Raw genomic sequence first — 22084 nt, 5'->3', positions numbered from 1 at the left:
ATTTTCAATACGAGGCTGATAGTACTGCAAGGAGGATGCAAGTGTTTGATGAAGTGATGAAGGTAGAAGGACTAACAAATGCACATCGAGTACGAGTCGAAAAACTTCTTATCCAAAACCATGACTACACCAACTATTTCTTTACGTTGGATGATAAATTTAAGTTAGATTTTCTTCTATCTCTTTTAGAATGAGTTAGGTTGAAACTTTTAGTGCTATATTTACAAACTTAAGTATATAGTCCAATATTTAGATCTTTTGATGGCATCTTTGGAACTTTTATACGTGGTCCTAGATTTATAACTTTTAATTTCAGGTTTGAAACCTTATTCGAGTATATGTTCTCATATTTAAAACTTTTGTAAGAATTTTTGAGTATAGAAGATTTTAGTTAACATTTTGAGCCCCTTATTATTTGATAATTTTATGGACTACTTATTGTGTTGTATTTTATACTTTTTAAAATATTAGTGCTACATTTAAGAAATATTTTATACTTTTTAAAAATTTAGTGCTAATTGTAATTTATTTAAAAAAAATATATTTATTTAAATTTATAATATTTTCATGCACAACTAAACATAGTAATATAATATTTTTAAGAATTTGAAAAAAAATTTTATATGAAACTAAACATAATAATGTATTATTTTTAAAAATTATATTTTTTAGAAATATAATGCCTACTGATTATTCTGTATCAAACACTCAGTGTTTCTGTTTACATAGAAGCATTCTTTGAACTCAAAATAATTTAAATTTTTTAAAAATTAAAATTTAACCAAAAAAAGGAGAATTGGAGAGCTAGCGCCGGTGAAACTCTCGAGAAGATGAAGAAGTTGGTGAGTGCGAAATCTACCTGAGAAGAGTCCCGTCGTGGAGAAGGGAGTAGATTTCCAGCAGCGGCGGCTTGCAGGTTGGGGGAGATTGGCATCTCATGTCGGCGCTCTAAAGGAGAGAAGATCGCCGATGCATGGGAGGAGAGAAGATCGTGGTACTGTGGAGGAGGGGAGATCACCGGCGCTGTGGAGGATAGAACAGAGAAGGAGTATTTACCCCAAAAAAAAACAAAATGACACCCATTATATGTGATCTCACGTGGAGAGTTGAAAAGACAATACTAATACGACAAACTTTTTTACCGTATAATTAATCAAGCGGCTCCTAAACTCACTCTACGGTGTATTATTTTAGAGGAATGCACCGTAAAGATTGTCATTTTAGTCCATAAATTTTCATTTGTAATTTTACACACGAAATCCCTGTTCTTTTACTACTATAAAAAATACCTCTTCCAATGAACTTTTGGACAAAAATTGGTCACCTCAGGAATATTTAGTCAAGGGGTAATATACATAATTGTCAAGTGAAAAATCGTAAAGAGCGGAAATGAAAACTTAGATCTTGAGAGAAGCACATCGTGTATATTTTATTAGGTATATGACAAATATACCTCACTGTGTACCTAGCCCCAGCGTTGATCTTGTTTGTTGGCTTGTCACTAATAATCTTGTTCGTCTGGTTTGGAATTTTTATCTTATTTTTAGTTTCTATTTTTATGTAATTAAGGCGATGTTAATTTCGTTGTTTTAACATTTATGTTTTCGTTGTGTAATAATGGTAATTATTTCCTCACCCTTATATGGTGGACGTATGCCTAATTTGTTATATTTGATTTTACGTAGTGTTGTGAGTGATTTTAGTGCTCTGAGTCTTTTGATCTTAGTCGGCTTGTTTAATCAATCGATTGTAGTAGTTTTGTTAAACAAGTTTTTGTTACGTTCGATTATAAATATACCAACAAGTCTTTTCCAATTAGATCTTGATACTCGTGTTCATTCTTCACCTTATTTGTTTTCAGTGGTGGATTCAATCTATGTCCGTGGTCAAATATTGGTCATTTAAGACTATATAATTGAAGTTTGAATCAACTTAATTATTGAATGATCTTTTCCAAACACAATCTCATAACGAGTGAAATTGTAGAACGACATATCTAACGATCATTTTAATATAGGGTAGGATAACAAATTTTTTTAAGGGTTGTTCTATTATAGGGCACGCTTGTTTTTCTTTATTTTAATATATGGTAGGATCTAAAACATATTATTGAATCACAGTGAGAATGTACAAACAACACGGAATTTATTTAAAAATATAACAATCATTGGACATATGTCTCTTTATATTAACAAAATATTAATTTTATGCCAAAAATAATAAGAAAAATTCTTTTATTTTATAAAAAATTAAATTCAAAACATTATCCGGTGAAACAATCATCAGACACACAAAGAAAGTATGGATTGCGACCCATAGTCATGGAGATCAAAATTGTTGCGACTTGGAGAAGTCCTAACTCACAATTGGGCACGAGCAGTATCGACCACCGTGACACCGTTGCAATGCCTAGATCAGCGGTTGCTTTTTTCCAAATCAGTTTTTCATTTTCTTGTTAATTTTTGTTCCATTTTATTTTTATTTTAATGTATTTTTATTTTTATTTTTTCTCTAACTTTTTAGTTTCAATGGAATTGAATTTGAGTCTTTTTAATGTTATGTGCTAGATAATTTTTTATTACTTAATACGAGGTTGAAACCGGAATTTTATCAAATAAAGAGATATTTTGTAGTTACCATATATGAATGGAAGGTTTAATGTAGTTGCAGGTATAGTCTAGTAGTGATCTTAAACTCGACTCCATTATAAGGTGAAGAGTTCGAATGCTCCATTCTGAAGTTCAGAAAAAAAGGATGGTTTTATTTATTGCTCTGCCGAATGGAGCTTATTTTCACGGGGATATCAAGTATGTTTGATCTCCTTAAGTACGAAAGCAAAATATATGAAAACAATCTCCATGTGGTCAGGATATGGAACCTCTGCATATGGTAAGCTAAAATTCTTATGAAAATACTCTAGGCAGTGAATAGTAGAGAACTGATAACCAATTCCGCAACTAAAGAGCAGTTCATGTACAAATGAAAAACCAGTTTAAAATTCAGGATACACAACTCTGTTTAGCCCAAAATTCTACACCTTTAACTCATGCCAAATACTCCTTAATATAAATTTGGCAATACTGATTTATAATATTGCATGTGCAAGTAATTTGAGCTAAACATTATTGAGGTCTTTCCACGGTTCCAGGGGATCCATATTGTAATTCTTCAAGTGGGCCCCCAAGAAAGAAATGTCATCACCATTAATCCTTGAAGATGAAGCTCTTGCTCCGAGACGAAGCCCTATCAAGTTTCTTCCCAATCTTCACCTCCCAAATCTCAATGGCCAGCCCATTCATGGAGAACACATTACCAACAGCCCCACACTTGCATTTCGATCCACGCCTTTCCCCAATCTAAAAAGATTAGTATTGCCAGTATCTTTACATGTTGGTGAAGTTAACATTTTAACTAGGAGTAACAAGCTAGTGAGATCTTTTTACTGTGCTAAACAACCACAGGGTACCTCAGAAACGAAAAGATAAAAGAGTTGTTAAAAACAAAAACTCGTACTGAACAACTCAAATGCTATAATTTAGAACTGGCAAACTAATTTAGCATTGCATTGTGATGCTCTAAATATAACTGAAGAAGCGAGACAATAAGTCAACTTTGGCTCAAGCAGGAGCTTCTTACGCAAACTAGAAGACTCCCTTTGATTCATATTTTCTTGACACAACAAATAGAAATAAATGAAGTTCAATCTCAGACAAACTGATTAAGGTATTCATCCACGGCTGAGTACTTTGACATCAGGATAGACCTCCGAAGCTTCCACGACAGATGAGGGCTCGATCTCAAAGTTTGTTTGATCTCCCTTCACAAAAACAGAGTGATGGATTGATAACATCTTATCCAGTCGAAACTAAGCCTCTTGTAAAGGGGGAAAAAAGGAAAATATTACTTCAAAGGATCCAAAAAGAAAAGAAATGTTGTTCACCCTAATCTCAAACTTCGAAGCTGTTGAACTCACAAACCTTGAATATCCTTGAGAAGTTGGACTTCCAAAATGTAAGGGATTTGCCAATCTTCTTCTCTCACAAGGACAATCTCGTTAAATGAGTAGATATTGCCTGGTGGACTAATAATGTAGAGGATTTTATTCAAGGTTCTTGGTCACCCACTGCCCTAATCGTATGCAATTTCCTCTTCTTTGTTGAAAATTGCTGCACAAGTATAACACAACAAATGAAACCGGCTACGATATTGTTGAGTTAAACCCAGAAAACCAAACCAAATACTACTTTGACCCTTTGCAAGATTCATCAAACTTAAGCTTAAAAAAAAATTGCAATCATCAAGAACACGGATAAGGTTTGTAACACCTACGGGCTGCATCCTAGGCAAAGTAGACTACAAAAATGCTCTCACCATGCAAACGGAACAAACACCCTCGCTTTATCAGCAACGAACTAACATAGAGTATTCCCTCACAGCCTCACTTTACCTAATAAACCCAAATTAGTAAACTCCATTTTATAGGAAACTAATATCGTGGTAACTCCCTCACAGCCTCACTTTACCTAATAAACCCAAATTAGTAAACTCCATTTTATAGGAAACTAATATCGTGGTAACTAACTGACCGGCTCAGCAACTACCTTTGAACTAACAGCAAATTATATATATTTTAAAAGATCGAGAATCCCACGCTAAGGTACAAAATAATAATAATAATAATAATAATAAAATCTTACTAATACTGTGCAGCTCTAAATTTTCAAATGATATCAAAACCAAATCAGAACAAAAAAAAAAAAAAGCAAATTTAACCAACTTGGTGAAGATGTCAATCAAAACTGCGCACCACTAGTATTGCAATTTTTCTTATGCGCTACCACAGAATTCTCCGCAAAAGATACGCAGCAGTAGTTTCGTAAGGGTGGGAAAAAGTGTAAAGGAGAAAACTCGTCGCACAAATTTCATTAAGACACCCACAGTTGAAGAAAGACAATTTAGAGAACTTTTTAACTTCTGAACAACGATTTCCATCTTCTCTACCTTTTTGGTTTCCATCAGCTACAATGAGAACTTTATCTCTTGGGCGAGCAGTGGCTCCGAGCCGCAACAGGCCGGCAAGAAATATGCCATCAAATTAGTTGAAGGACACATACGTGTATGGAATTCCCTCAGCCTCGACAGCTCGGCTAATACGGCTAATAATCGCAACATTGTTTTTGCCGGCTCAACCGCATGCATGCGATCAGCATCGTTTCCAAACTCCGAGGGAAAGAACCTCTTAACCAATAAAAATAATACAACAACAACAAGCCTTAATCTTAACTTAATTGAGATCGGCTATATAGATTTCACTTTTTTCATGCAGTTCTGTTCGAAATTAGACTTTTCTGAATACATAAATCTAGAATGTCATTCCTAACTACTTCGGTCTACGTAATTCTTAGTCTACCCCTCCATCTCTTAGTATTAGGTATAAGGTCCTCCTAAGCATGAACTGGTGCTTGTAGCGGTCTACGTTAGACATGCCCGTACCACCTCAATCGGCCTTCGCGCACCTTATCTTCTATTAGTGCTACACCTACTTTACTACGAATAACTTCATTCCTTATGCAATCCATTCTTGTATGACCACTCATCCATCTTAACATACGCATTTCTGGCACACCCATCTTACATATATGTTGTCTTTTAATGGCCCAACATTCACTACTATATAACATAGTTGGGCGGATTGCAGTCCTATAGAACTTTCATTTCAACTTAATAGGCATATTGCCATCACATAAAACTCCCGTAGCATTCTTCCACTTAACACACCCTGCCTTAATCCTATGTTAAATATCATCTTCTATATCTCCTTCGTACTGCACTATAGACCGAAGGTACCTAAAATCTCCACACCATCTAAAGAAAATCTATCACTCTGATTACTTGAGTTACTAAACTTAGAATGCATATATTCAGTTTTCGTTTTACTTAACTTAAATCCCTTTGTCTTGAGAGTCTGTCTCCACAGTTCTGACTTACGGTTAACTCCTTTCTTATGTTCATCAACTAAAACTATATCGTCCGCAAAAAGCATACACCAAGGAACTCTATCTTAGATTGCTCTTGTTAGTTCATCCATCACAATGGTGAAAAGATAAGAACTAAGAGCAGACCTTGATGAAGGCCAATCCGAATGGGGAACTTTGCCGTGTAGCCTCCAGCAGTTCTCACACTCGTGACTACCACATCGTACATGTCCTTAATTACCTTGATATACCTCACATGCACTCCTCTCTTTTCTAGCACCCACCATAAAACTTCCCTCGATACCCTATCATATGCCTTTTCTAAATCTATAAAGACCATATGTAGGTCCGTCTTGACTTCTCTGTACCTTTCCATTAGCATCCTAAGAAGAAAAATGACTTTCGCGGTTGATCTGCCTGGTATGAAGCCAAATTGGTTACCTAAGATCATAGTTGTGGTCCTTAATCTCCTATCAATAACTCGTTCCCAAAGTTTCATAGTGGGACCTCTTTCCCAAAGTTTCATAGTGTGACTTATTAACTTTATGCCCCTATAATTGTTACAATTAAGCACATTTCCTTTATTCTTGAAGATGGGGACAATAATACTTTTCCTCCACGCATCAGGCATATGCTTCTTCTTTAGTATTGTAGAAAGATAGGATTTTTCTGTTATGTTTTTAAATTTAAACTGATTATTAGGATCGGTTCTAGATATTTTTAGGAGTGTAGCTATCAGTTCCTATATTTGTGGGATATTGGTTCGGGGAATAAAGATCAGATCCTAGGGCTGGTCTATTTATTGTTTCATTGATGTACATTTTGCATAATAATCAGAAAAATTATTTCCCGTTAGTCCTGTGTTCATGGTATCCCCTTAGTCCTTGGGAATTTTTAATGGCTAAAACAACCATGACAAGGGCAACTAACTCCGCATCCTAAGGAACCACTGATGGTAGTACCTCAACAAATTCTGCCATAACAATACATGGATTAAAGAATCCATCTCTTCAATTAACTGTTCACAAATTGAACGGTAAAAATTATTTGGAATGGGCACAGTTGATTAAATTGATGATTGACGGCAAGGGGAAACTCGGCCACCTAACTAGGGAAACGAAGAAACCAAAAGATGATGATCCAGCCTTGAAGACATCGAGATCTGAGAACTCTTTGGTGATTTCGTGCCTCGTCAATTCCATGGAATCAGCCATTGGAAAAGTTTTTTTATTTTTACCAACGGCAAAAGTAGTTTGGGAAGCTGTTCGGGAGACATACTCAAATGTGGAGAATTCATCTCAGATCTTTGAATTAAAGACGAAGCTGTGGCTGTCTAAGCAGGGTGATCGAGATGTAATGGAGTATTACAATGAGATGACGGCTTTGTGGCAGAACTAGACTTGTGTTATGATGAGGAATGGGACTTTGCAAAGGACAGTGTGAGGTATTTGAAGAGAATGGAGAATGATGGAGTGTATATGTTCTTGGCAGGATTAAACAAGAACCTGGATGAAGTTAGAGGCCGTATTCTTGGCAAAAGACCCCTGCCATCTCTTCGTGAAGTGTTTTCTGAAGTTCGAAGAGAAGAAAGGCGGAGGAAGACAATGATGGGAGAAGGCAATCAATTAGACACTGAAGCTTCTGCTCTAGCAGCAAGAAACAATCAATCCATGCAACCTGGTGGACAAAACAGAAGGGGAGAAAAAGTATGGTGTGATCATTGCCATAAACCTCGACATACGAGAGACATGCTGGGAGCTGCATGGAAAGCCACCAAACTGGAAACCAAAATCATCCGGGCAGCCCAACAGTGACTCAAGGGCGTTTCAGGTAGGTACTGAGGAGAAAAGCACACTTGGGAGAACCTTAGAGATTCCTTCGTTCAGTAAGGAACAATTAGAACAACTGTACAAACTTTTACAATCCACAAAACTCTCAAACAATGTGTCATCCTCTTGTTCTTTAGCCCAAAAAGGTAATTATCATCAAGCTCTTGCCTTGAGTGTGTCCCCTATTTCGGGTTGTCCATGGATCATTTTGACTCGGGTGCAACTGATCACATGACTGGAATGTTCTAAACTGTTTTCTTCCTATAGTCCGTGTGCAGGGAATCAAAAAATTAAGATAGCCGATGGTTCTCTTTCAGCCATCGCTGGGAAAGGATCAATAGCTATTTCGAAATCCCTTGTTCTCCATAATGTTCTTCATGTTCCTAATCTCTCGTGTAATTTGTTATCCATTAGTAAATGAACTCGTGACCTAAAGTGTTGTGCTAAATTCCTCCTAACTCATTGTGAATTTCAGGAAATGGACTCAGGGATGATGATTGACAGTGCTAAGGAGAATGGTTGACTCTATTATTTTGAAGATGGAAGTAACTCATGTGGACAAGCTTAGTTTTCTAGCCTTGAACCATTATCTATCCCTAGGAATGATGAAATAATGTTATGGCACTTTGGGTTAGGCCATCCCAACTTTCAATATCTGAAGTACTTGTTTCCTAATATATTCAAAAATAAAACTGCATTATCTTTTCAGTGTGATATTTGTCAAATTGCTAAGCATCACCATGCATCATTCACTGCTCAGCCATATAAGTCATCTAAACCCTTTGCACTTATCCATAGTGATATTTGGGGGCCGTATAGGATCCTAACAATTTCTGGAAAAAATGGTTTCTAACTCTAATTGCTGATCATACTCGTGTTCCTTGGGTTTATCTACTTAAAGAAAAATCAGAAACTGAACAAGTTTTCAAAAAATTTTACAATATGGTGGAAACACAATTTCAAGAAAAGATTCAAGTGTTTAGGAATTAGGAGTGACAATGGAAGAGAGTATTTCAGTAAAATTTTGGGGGCATATTTTTCCGAAAAAGGGATACTCCACAATAAAATGGAGTGGCAGAACGAAAAAATAAGCATCTCTTAGAAGTTGCTAGGTCCTTAATATTTACAACTAAGGTTCCTAAATACTTATGGGGTGAAGCTATTCTCACTGCCACCTATTTAATTAACAGGATGCCTTCAAGAGTTTTGAATTTTAAAGCACCTCTGAAAATGTTTAAAGAAATCTTCCCTACATCAAGAATCGTCTCTGATTTACCTCTTAAAATATTCGTATGTGTGGCTTTTGTGCTTGTACATAATCATAATCGTGATAAATTGGAGCCTCATGCATTAAAGTGTGTTTTTCTTGGTTATGCACCAACACAAAAAGGTTGCCGCTGCTTTGATCCTAAAACAAAAAATAAAAATTTGTCACCATGGATGTAATGTTTTTCGAGTCTCAGAGTTTTTTCAATGCTCTTCTTCAGGGGGAGAATACCTATGAAGAGTCACTGTTTGAAATTGAAAATGGCAACAATGTTATTGAAAATGACAACGTCACTGTTACAATTGAACATCCTACCTTAGTGCCTAACAATGACATTGTTACTAGAATAGATGATGACAAAAAGGATAAATTGTTTGGGTTTGTCTACTCGAGAAACAGAAAGATTCAAAGTAAAGATGACATCGGATCCTTACAAGGTCGAGATTCCAATCCGAGTCTAGACCCTAATGTCATGAAGTCTTCAAATTCGGGCAACACTTCTGAATTATCCTCTTCTTCTAAAATTGTTGTGCCTGAAAACATCCCCATTGCTCTTAAGAAAAGGTGTTAAGACAATGTACTCAACATCCTATTTCTAATCATGTGTCTTACAAAAATTTGTCACATTCCTACTCTTTGTTGATTTCACATTTGTCAAGTATGGATGTACCTAAGAATGTACAGGAAGTTCTGAGTGTTCCAGAATGGAAGAAGGTTGTTTTTGAGGAGATGGAGGCCCTAGAGAAGAATGGCACATAAGAGAAAGTGAGTTTACCTGAAGGAAAGACACCAGTGGGTTGCAAATGGGTCTTTACTGTGAAGTTTAATTCTGTGGAACGTTACACGGCGAGATTAGTGGTGGCTAAGGGGTTTACACAAACCTATGGGATTGACTATCAGGAGACATTTACTCCCATTGCAAAGCTATACACAGTTCGGGTCCTACTCTCTGTAGCTGCAAATTTAGATTGGCCTCTATACCAATTAGATGTTAAGAATGCATTTCTTAACGGGGAGTTAGAAGAAGAAGTGTTTATGAATGCTCCACCGGGTTTTGAAGAGAGCTTTGGAAGAAAAGTCTGCAAACTCAGGAGGTCTCTATATGGCTTAAAACAATCTCCAAGGGCGTGGTTTGAGAGATTCACCAGAATTGTTAAGCAACAAGGCTATACTTAGGGACAAACAGATCACACTATGTTCATGAAGCACACTAATGGTGGTAAATAGCAATTTTAATTGTCTATGTCGATATAATTCTTACTGGTAGCGATGAGACAGAAATCATCAGGTTGAAGAAATGCCTCGCAGCGAAATTTGAAATGAAGGATTTGGGCGGTATTTTCTGGGAATGGAAGTTGCTAGATCGAAGAAGGGGATTTGTGTGTCTCAGAGAAAGTATATTTTGGACCTGCTTGAAGAAACTAGGATGAGTGAATGCAGACCAAGTGACACACCTATGGATCCAAACCAAAAGTTCGGAGAAAAATAAGAGGGAGTGCCAACTGAGAAGGGGCAGTACCAACGTCTTGTGGGAAAGCTGATTTACCTTTCTCATACAAGACCTGATATTGCATTTGTAGTTAGCGTAGTAAGTCAATATATGCACTCACCATATGAGGAACATCTTGAGGCCGTCTATCGGATCCTAAGGTATCTAAAAGGGTCACCTAGAAGAGGTCTTTTGTTAAAAAAAAAATGACCAAATGAGTGTGGAAGCCTTCACAGATGCGGACTAGGCAAAATCTATTACAAATAGACGATCGACATCAGGTTACTGTACGTTTCTTTGGGGCAATCTTGTTACTTGGAGAAGTAAGAAGCAAAATGTAGTAGCCCACAGTAGTGCCGAAGCAGAATTTAGGGCTATGGCTAATGGAATATGTGAGCTATTATGGCTAAAAAGAGTGCTTGAAGAGCTGAAACTGGAGTCAGAAGCTCCCATGAAACTGTTTTGTGATAACAAGTCAGCAATAAGCATAGCAAACAATCTGGTTCAACATGATCATACGAAGCATGTCGAGATTGATAGGCATTTTATCAAAGAAAAGTTGGAAAGTGGAGTTATTTGCATGCCCTTTGTTACCACTGAGCAACAGTTAGCTGATATCCTAACCAAGAGTCTGTTTAGGACAAAATTTGATTTGTTAACAAGCAAGTTGGGCATGATTGATATCTGAAGGTATTTTAGGAGAGAATTGAGCACTTTATTTCTCTTCTCATTCTTACATAAACCAGTCTCCTTATATAGCCAGAGAATAGCAAAATAAGGAAAGTAAAACAAATAAGTAAACAAATCAAAATAAACAGAAACTGCCTAATATTCTAATCCATTGACTTTAGCTATCAATCCTCATCATTCCTCTATATTTGGATAGAATTAGGATAGCTATACACACATTCCTAATTTACCGACACCCCCCCTCAAGTTGGTGCATAGATGTTTATCATGCCCAACTTGCTTACAAAGAACTCAAAATTTTGTCTAAGTAGACTTTTTGGTGAAGACATCGGCAATTTGCTGAGTTGTAGGCAGGAAAGGTATGCAAATAACTACATTTTCCAGTTTCTCCTTAATAAAGTGTCTATCAATCTGCACGTGCTTCGTTCGATCATGCTGTACTGGATTATTCGCAATACTAATTGCTACCTTATTATCACAAAATAGCTTCATTGGTAGCTCCACCGGTTGGTTCAGTTCTTCTAGGATTCTCTTCAGCCAAAGAATCTCACAAATTCCTAGGGTCATCCCCCTATATTCGGCTTCAGCACTACTCCTAGCCACAACACTTTGCTTCTTACTCCTCCATGTCACTAAGTTTCCCCATAGAAAAGTACAATAACCTAAGGTAGATCTCCTGTCCGTCACAGATCCTGCCCAGTCTGCATCAGTGTAGACTTCAATCTTTCGTTGATCGCTTTTCTTAAATAGTAATCCTTTTCCTGGAGTCCCCTTCAAGTATTTTAGAATTCTATAGACTGCTTCCAAGTGTTCTTCATAAGGAGAATGCATGAATTGACTCACCATACTGACTGCAAAAGAAATATATGGTCGAGTATGAGACAAATAGATTAACTTCCCTACCAAACGTTGGTATCGACCGGTGTCTACAGGAACTCCATTTTTAACTTCTCCAAGTTTCGAGTTAAACTCCATAGGAGTATCTGATGGTTTACACCCACTCATTCCTGTTTATTCCAATAGGTCTAGGATATACTTCCGTTGGAAAACTACTATACCTTTCTTAGACCTAGCAATTTTCAGTCCAAGGAAGTATCTAAGTGGTCCTAGATCCTTCGTCTCAAATTCAGCGGCAAGGCTCTTCTTCAGTTTACAGATTTCCTCGAGGTCATCACCAGTGAGAATAATATCATCTACATAGACAATTAAAACTGCAATTCTACCTTTAGCAGAGACCTTCACGAACACGGTATGATCAGCTTGCCCCTGTAAGAACCCTTGAGTTTTTACAAATCTCGTAAATCTATTGAACCATGCCTTCGGGGACTGTTTGAGTCCATATAGTGACTTCCTCAACCTGCAACATTTCTTCCCAAAGCTCTCAACAAAACCCGGGAGAGCTTCCATGTAGACTTCCTCTTCTAGATCTCCATTTAGGACAGCACTCTTGATATCCAGTTGATGTAGAGACCAATCCAGGTTAACTGCAATTGAAAGCAACACTCTCACAGTATTTAGTTTGGCAACTGGTGAAAAAGTTTCAAAATAGTCAATGCCATAAGTCTGTGTAAACCCTTTGGCGACCAATCGTGCCTTGTATCTTTCAAGTGACCCATCAGAATTGTACTTCACAGTAAACACCCACTTACATCCAACTAGTGTCTTTCCTTCTGGAAGGTCCACTTTCTCCCATGTCCTATTTTTCTCAAGAGCTCTCATCTCCTCAAGGACCGCCTCCCTCCATTCAGGAACACCTAGAGCCTCCTATATATTCTTAGGAACAACACAAGACACTTTGGAAGTAAAAGCACGGAATGATGGAGACAAACTCTGATAGGACTGATAATTATACAACTGGTATTTGGTACACATTCTAGTTCCCTTCCTAATAGCAATAGGCAAATCTAGATTTTCATCACTCTGATATGATAGCTGGTTCAGAAGACTCAGACTCAAAAGGACTTGACTCAAACTGAGAATTACCTGACTGACCTTCAATCTCAGGATTTGCCCTTAGGTTAGTTTCTTGATTATGCTGCAAGTTGTTGTTCTTTTTCTGTCGTTCCGGATACTTCATTGAATAGACCATCCCTTTATAACGGTTACCACCTTGCCTCGCACACATCTCAATCCCTTCCTGAGTCTGATTTTCTGAAGGCACAGAAGAACAATCCCTGTTTCCATTATTTGAGACATCACACATTTTTGAGATAGAATCATGAAGTGTATCTTTACCATTCTCAGGTTCATTGTTATGAGCATTAGCATTAGGTAAAAAATCATCTAATAACCAACCAAAGGTGGAATCCGAATCTTCCCTAGATGTCCCCCCCTGAAGATGAGGCATGTTGAAAAATGGTTTATCTTCAAAGAAGGTTACATCCATAGAAATGAAAAATTTGTGGGATATGGGATCAAAACACTTGTATCCATTCTGAGTTGAAGGGTAACCAACAAAGGCATATTTTTTTGCTCTAGGATCAAGTTTTCCCCTATTATTGTCATGGACATGGACGAATACTGTGCACCCAAACACTCTAAGTGGAAGATCATAGGATAGCCGAGAGGAAGGAAAGCATGTCTTAAAGTAATTCAAAGGGGTTTCAAACTTTAAAACTTTTGAAGGCATCCGATTGATCAGATATGTAGCAGTAAGAATAGCCTCACCCCATAAGTATTTAGGAACCTTTGTGAAAAACATTAAAGACCGTGCAACCTCTAAAACATGTTCATTTTTCTTCTCTGCTACCCCATTTTGTCGGGGATTATTATTGCATGAACTTTGGTAGACGATACCTTTCTCAACAAAAAAACCTCCTAAGATCTGGTTGAAATACTCTTTACCATTGTCACTTCTGAAAATCTTAGTTTGGGTTTGAATCATTTTGTAAAAAGATTTGAACACATTTTCAACATCGGATTTTTCATTAAGAAGAAAGACCCATGTAACCCGAGGATGATCATCAATGAAGGTTATGAACCACCTTTTTCCAGTTTTCGTTATAATTCTAGAAGGCCCCCACACATCACTATGAATCATAGTGAATGGTTCTGTGGCCTTATAAGGTGTGCTGGAAAGGATACTCGGCGATGTTTGGCAATTTCACAAATTTCACACTGAAAAAAAGATGGATTTTTATTCATAAAAAGTTTAGGAAACATGTCTCATATAATAGAAACTTGGATCTCCTAATCTAAAATGCCATAACAGAATTTCATTCTCTCTAAGAACTGAAATAGAATTGAGACAAGTCTTCTGGGATTGCCTGTTCAGGTCATATCCATCTTCGAAGAAATAGAGACCTCCAACTTGCCTAGCATTGCCAATCATATTCCCCATAGTCAAATTTTGAAATTTACATCCAGATGAAGAAAAAATAGCAAGACAGTTTTGATCCATTGTTAGTTTACTGACTGACAACAGGTTACAAGATAACTTGGGAACATGAAGAACATTGTGGAGTGTAAAACAGGGAGAAATCACAATTGATCCTTTCCCGGCTACGGCAAAGAAAGAACCATCTGCGATTTTTACTTTTTGATTTCTTGCACACGGACTATAGGCTGAGAACATTTTAGAGAAACCGGTTATATGATCTGTTGCACCAGAGTCAATTATCCACAAATCATTTGTATTGACACTAAAACAATACGTGACTAGAAGACTACCTTTCTGAACCAGAGAACAAGAAGGATTGGAATTAGGGACACTTTGGGATTGAAGAAGTTTACAGATTTGCTCTAACTGTTCCTTTGTGAATGGCTGCGTTCCAGAGGTAGTTTCAAGCCCTTATTCGGCTGTATTGGCATGGAAACCACGCTCATCTCCCGGTGGTTTCTTCTTCCATTTGTTCAGCTTTCCATGAATTTTCCAATACGTCTCTCCAGTGTGCCATGGCCGCTTACAGTGATCACACCAAGGCCTTGTTTTGACACTCTTCTTGTCTCCATCAGCCTCAACTTCTCGGGACAGGAGTGCTGATTTTTCTTCCTCTGGTTCGGATTTCCCAATCATCACGTTCCGCCTCATCTCTTCTCTCCTAACTTCAGAGAAAACTGCACGGATAGAGGGCGGTGGTTTTCTTCCCAATATTCGGCCTCTAACTTTGTCAAGTTCTTGATTCAAACCTGCCAAGAAAACATTCCCAATATTCGGCCTCTAACACAATCGTTTTCTTCCCTTTTTTTGTGTCGGATACTGTCATTAGGACACTCCCAATCATCTTCATAGCAAAGATCCAATTCATGTCACAAAGATACAAGTTCATTATAAAACATAGTAACATTCCGGTCCCCTTGTTTGGCTTTCCACAACTTTGTTTTCAATTCAAAAATTTGAGAAGAATTTTCGATGTGAGAATACATCTCACGAACTGCATTCCACACATCTTTGCCTGTCGGCAGAAACATGTGTGGTTTTCCAATGGCTGGCTCCATTGAATTGATTAACCACGCAATGACTAGAGAGTTTTCTGACCTCCATGACGCCATCTTCAGATCTCTTGCAACCGGCATGGTTATTTCTCCAATCAAATGGCCAAGCTTCCCTCTGCCATCAATCACCAATTTCACGGATTGAGCCCATTCCAGATAGTTTTGACCATTCAGCCTATGGTATGTTAGTTGGAAAGGTATATTCGAACCTAGAAAATTTTCACCACTGCTGGTTGTTCCTCCACTGCTGGTTGTTCCTCCGCTGCTGGCTGTACCTCCTCCACTGGTCACCGGAACTGTGTTCTGTGACTATGCATCTTCAGCCGCAGCACCACTTGAACCAATCATCGCCTGCTTGTAATTCATCTAGGCAGAATAATTTTTAGAGCTGTGGCTCTGATACCATGAAGGTATTTTAGGAGAGAATTGAGCACTTTTATTTCTCCTCATTCTTACATAAACCAGCCTCCTTATATAGATGAGCCAGAGAATAGCAAAATAAGGAAAGTAAAACAAATAAGTAAACAAATCAAAATAAACGGAAACTGCCTAATATTCTAATCCCTTAAATTTAGCTATCAATCCTCATCATTCCTCTATATTTGGACAGAATTAGGACAGCTATACATTCCTAATTTACCGACAATATCAATGCTCCAACTTGCGGGGGAGTGTAGAAAGATAGGATTTTTCTCTTATTTTAAATTTAAACTGATTATTAGGATCGGTTCTACATATTTTTAGGAGTGTAATTATCAGTTCTTATATTTGTGGGATATTGGTTTGGGGAATAAAGATCAGATCCTAGGGCTAGTTTATTTATAGTTTCACTGCTGTACGTTTTGCATAATAATCAGAAAAATTGTTTCCCCTTAGTCCTGCGTTCAAGTATCTTATTAAAAAGTTTAGTGAGCCACACAATTCCAACATCTCCTAACGCCATCTAAACTTTTATTGGAATATCATCTGACCCACTTGTCTTCCCCTTTTTTATTTTTCGTAGGTTCTCCTTGGGACCTAAGATCGTCAAACTCTATCGTATGATCATCATTATAAAGCTTCTCAAAGTAACACCTCCACATTTCCCTAGTGTCTATATCTTTTGTCAGAACCTGATCTGTATCATCCTTAACACACCTCACTTGATTTACGTCCCGACACTTCCTTTCTCTTATCCTAGCAGGTTTATATATATCATTATCTCCTTCTCTAGTCCCAAATTTCCTATATATCTCATCTAAGTAGAACGAGCCTTACCAACTGCTCGCTTAGCTTCTTTCTTCGCTTCTTTGTACTTATTAAAAGTTTCAACATCCTTACGCTTTGGTAAATCTCTATATAAACCCCTCTTAGTCCTAATAGCCTTTTGAACTTCCTCACTCCACCACTAGGTTTCTTTCCCTGAGGGCCTTTACCTCTAGATTCTCCTAGCACCTCCTTTGCCACTTTTCTAATGCAGTTGGCCATGACATCCCACATAGTATTTGCATCACCTATATATGACCAAGTAGTCTCCTCTAACAACTTATCTTTAAAGGCAAATTGCTTTATTCCCTTCAAATGCCACCAATGAGTTTGTGGGAGGTGGTTTATCTTAGTTCTTCTATAGCAAAGCTTATGCTCACATCTAAGATCACTAACCCATGTTCGGTGGCTAATACTTCTCCAGGAATTACTTTACAATCCTTACATAGAGAACGTTCTCTATACCTTGTGATAAAATAATCTATCTGGCTCAAGTTCCTCCCATTCTTAAAAGTGATTAAGTGAGAATCTCTTTTCTTGAAAGATGTGTTTGTTATGATAAAATAATGTCCCAACGTAAATTCCAAAATAGATTTTCCTTTTTCGTTTCGAGCTCCAAAACCAAAACCACTGTGGATCCTTACGAAGTTTTCCCTATCCTTACCAACATGCCCATTGAAATCTCCTCCAATGAAAATGTTATCCTCATTGCCTATACGACACACTAAGTCATACATGTCTTCCCAAAACTTGACTTTAGTTTCCGCATCCAATCCTATTTGTAGAACGTAAGCACTAATTACATAGATAAACTTATTTTCTAGTACCAATTTGAGCATAATAATTCTATCCTCTATTCGCTTAATCTCAACTACGTCATCCTTCACAATTTTATCCACTAGAATACCAACTCTATTGCGATTCCTTTCCCAACCTGTATACCATAACTTGTGTTCTAAATTTCCAATCTCCTTTGCTCTCTCTTGTCAACGTCGTTTTCTGTAAGCATAAAATGTTAATTCTTCTTCTTACCATAACATCTACTAACTCCATAGATCTACCAGTTAAAGAACCTACATTCCAACTACCTAAATGAATTTTCCTATCATGGGCTAGCTCTGCTCCTTGCACACGTCCATTAATGTGCAAGGATCCCCCTTGCATATTTTTCACCATATCCGAAGCCCGACATGGCGCATGGGCTCACTTTTCCCCTCGCACACGTCCATGAATGTGCGAAGACCCCCCTTGCCTATTTAACACTATACCCAGAGCCCGGCATAGTGTGTCGAACGTAGGGAACGCCCCAACAGATTTTGTGTAAGTGAAATCCATGAGCGTGACTTATTTTTACGCTGGCTGTCAACCTACCGCAACCTTCCTCCTTTATCCGGGCTTGGGACCGGCTATACAACCTACTGCAACCCTCCTCCAATAAAGACAATGACAAAACAAAAAGCAATGCCATATCTACAAATTATCAAATGCTATATCATTCATTTAGAGCCCGTTTGGTTGGAGGATTCGTTCTCTGATTCGAATCATGGTTCATGGTTCGTTACAGTATTTTCTCTCACAAAAAACACACATAAATCGAAAATGGTTCTAATCTCATGGTTCTAATCCATGAATCAAACGTGCTCTTAATATGATATTTGTGGCGAAAAAACAAAGAGCAATGTTATGGACAATTGACAATTTCAGCACGCCTTGTAGAACTTTGCCACTCGCATAGTATTATAGAGAGCTTATTCAAATGTAGCTTCTGTCTGGCTAAAAGAATAGCTATATTCAAGTGATGTCTACTTTTTCCAAAAGAAATAAAAGGGTGTTTAGGAAAATAACGAATAGAATACCTTGATATTGCCAGCTTCTTTAATAGCAGCAATGATCTTAACCTGATTGTTTATCTGAGCGAAACTGACCGTTGATACTACCACATCAACCTGCTTGATGGCCTCAACTAGACATTCATTGTTGCACAAATCGCCGTCGAAGAATTTGACGCCCAAAGACTTGAATTTCTCAATGGTCTCGGCCCTGTCCGGGTTTGAGAGAGTGGAATCTCACACCAAAGCAAAGGTCTCATGGCCGGCCTTTGCGCTTGCCTCAACTACTCACTTCCCAAATCTCCCTGTCGCTCCGATTATCAGGATCTTGCTCTTCTCTGTTGCCATAAGATGGGCTTGATGATGCACAGACTAGAAGAAGAAAGAGACCGATAGTTACAGGGGATCTCTCTCTTGGATTGACTGTCCTGTGAGATTAGATGGAAGTGGTAAATGATTAGAAAGTTTCTTTTGATTAGTGCGTGGCCGTGAGCTCTCTTTATCTTTTGTTTTGAAGTGTCGGAAGGGCCAGGTGAAAAAGCAGAAATGAGAATGAGCCTGTCAGCCCCAGTTCGCATATCATGATCACTTTTGAGAAATCTGCTTCAACACAAAAAGTACTAGGCCCGTTTGGTTCATTTGCTTTGAACCAAAATTTAAATTTTTGTGAGAAAAAAAACATTTGAACCGAAGTTCGAACCCCTTTACCAAAATTTCAGTCTGAGTACGTCCATAGAGCGGCCCAACTCTTCCATTTCAGTTTCCTGCCTTCCTCATTTCAAAAAGACTGTTATTGTCAAGAAGGGGCAAATCTCAATTTTACGGTCTACCCATTGAATCATTCATTGACTAGTTAAAAATGCAAGAACTCTGTTAGCGTTCTCCGATTGCCAGGAACCAAAAGATAAAGGTGAAGAGCAGCAAGTCTATAAATCATCAAGAATACTTTTGGAAAGTCCAATAATAAGGTGGACAAAGAATCTTAGTTTGTTCTCTGCTTAGTTCTGCAGTGACGCTGAATACTTCGGTAAGATTTGTTACACAAGGGTGTCCAAATATTCACTGATTGTCGTGTATTTCAGTTCCGGATACAGTTTGGTCCCCTCTACACCCCCTGACGACTCAATATCAAAGTATGTATGATCTCCTTTAACGAAACCAGAATATATGAAAACCATCTCCATGCGGTCAGGATACGGAGTCTCTGTAAACGCAAGTTTGCAAAATTCATTAGCAGAGAACTTGAGTTGTAAAGTCAATTTTATGTGAGAGAAAACGTTGCAGCAAAAAATTGAATTTAAACTTTTGTAAGAGACAATATTATAACATAAAAATTTTAGTTGTGACTTGAGTGTTGAAAAGAACATACTAAGGCCTCATTCGTTTCGCTCATTACAAATTGAGTTAAAAAATATAATTCACATGACAGAAAACACTATATCAGAAAATGTTGAATTTGAATTTTTTATGAGAAAAAACACTGTAACAAAGACTTGAGATATAATTCGAACTAACGAAACGAACTGGACCTAATACTCAATAGTGAAAAGTACAAAGACTAATAATCAATTCAGCAACCAAAAGACAGTTCATGTACAAATTGAAAAAACCTGGTCTCTATACACAAACTGTACCCTAACTCGACCCAAGCAAACAAAATTCAGGAATACACAACTCTCTTTAGTCCTAAACCATCCACCTACCTACCTATGCAGTCAATTCAGTTAAAGATTTTTAATGTCTATCCATAGTTTTATGGGGTTCACGTAATTATTCAAGTGGGCATTTACATTACCATGAATCCTCTGAAGAAGCTCCTGCTCCGAGACAAAAACCCTTTCAAGCTTCTTCCCAATTTTGCTCTCCCAAATCTGGACCAGCTCATTCATGGAGTAGACATTCCCAGGAGGCCTCAAATACAAAACTTTGTTCAACGTTCGCGGGTCATCCACTGTCTTGATCGTGAAGGCAGCCACATCTTTTCCCTTCACAAAAACACCTGCGAAAAAAAAGGAAACAAAAAATCTCAAAATCAATGAAACAATGAAAAAAATACCCAGATTTGAGCAGAGAATGAAAGACCTTTGACATTTCCATGGCCAAAAATAGTGACTTTATCCCTGGGAGGAGAGCTTCGACCGGGCTGAAGAAGCGAAGGAAGAAAAAGACTCATGTAGAAATTGCACGAGATGGACGTGTATGGAATGCCTTGAGCTTCAATCAATCGTCGAATCTCCGATTTCTTCGAATAGAAATCGTGATCGAGATCCGATACGCGAGTTTTGTCAGGATCGCATCCGAATTCCGCCGGAACAAACCTCTGAAATCAGATTAAATTTCAGCAGTTCATTATCAATGAGGCAAAAAAAAGGAAAATGAGAAAAATTTCGACCTTGATTCGTCCAGATTCTGCGATGATTCGAATTAAGGGCTTCTGCAACATCACATCCTTCGTCGCGACGGCGCAAATTACGATGTCGACAAGCTTCACGGCTTCGACGAGGCTGGCTTCGTCTTCAAGCGAACCCTGGAAAGTGAAAAATCGTCGGATGAGATTTGGAATTAGCGGAGGGGAGAGTGAGAGAGAGAGAGAGAGAGAGAGACTGTGAGGAGGGTGACGCCGGCATTGGAGAGGGAATGGAGCTTCTGGGACTTGAGGGGGTCGGAGAAGGCGGAGGCTCTGACGAGGGCGAAAGTTGGGTGAGAGAAACGGAGGCTGCATTCGGCCAAATGGTGGCCGAGATTCCCCGTCGCTCCGATTATCAGGACCTTGCTCTTCTCCATTTTTGGTGTTCTGTGGGTTGTCGGAGCAGCGATTGGAAGTGAAAGTGACGGAGGAGAGTGCTTGGCTATGGCGCCTGTTGAGGGTGAAGTTGACTGCACACTGCTGCTGGACGTTGAACGGTTGAAGAGAACCTTCTTTCTTTTTTTTTTTTAATTTAAATTTAAATTCTCACTGTTAGTCTAAAATTTTGAAATCGTTCTCACTTTATTTTAAATCTTTCATTTTATCTCATTTCAGGACACCAGTGATATAAATACTATATTGTACTAAAATTTATTTTTTTCTTTTATTTTTTCTTTTTGGAAAAGAAAATTATCCTAATATTTTTTTTGAACTTAAAACTATACTGTTATTTCAATTTATTTCAAAAAAGTGATAAATTTTCTTATAGCGCATCGCCATTACTTCTACAATTACTCATAATTATTTCAATAAGATTATTGTTTTTGATAACTTCAACAAGATTATTGTTATTCCGCCATTAAATATCTTTTTACACCGACTGTTTGTTTCATACTTGTTTACATATATCTTAGTAAGA

The 22084-nt window shown here is 37.8% G+C and overlaps 1 protein-coding gene and 1 pseudogene across 1 annotated transcript; both read right to left on the bottom strand.

Annotated features, from left to right (window-relative positions):
• Positions 1–3055: 3055 nt before the first annotated feature.
• Positions 3056–19634, bottom strand: LOC21412140 (annotated as a pseudogene).
• An 18-nt stretch (positions 19635–19652) lies between these two features.
• On the bottom strand, positions 19653–21702 carry LOC112094157 (probable pinoresinol-lariciresinol reductase 3). Its single transcript, XM_024174365.1, has 5 exons — positions 21363–21702; positions 21151–21285; positions 20841–21078; positions 20554–20757; positions 19653–19962 (listed from the first exon to the last, which is right to left on the bottom strand). Exons 1-5 carry the CDS (start codon positions 21540–21542, stop codon positions 19796–19798), a joined length of 924 nt encoding a protein of 307 aa, XP_024030133.1. The 5' UTR covers positions 21543–21702; the 3' UTR covers positions 19653–19795.
• Between the last annotated feature and the right edge of the window lie 382 nt (positions 21703–22084).

This window comes from Morus notabilis, unplaced genomic scaffold, assembly GCF_000414095.1.
Source record: "Morus notabilis unplaced genomic scaffold, ASM41409v2 Scaffold57, whole genome shotgun sequence".
NCBI lineage: Eukaryota > Viridiplantae > Streptophyta > Magnoliopsida > Rosales > Moraceae > Morus > Morus notabilis.
This window is presented reverse-complemented; position numbering and strand designations above follow the sequence as displayed.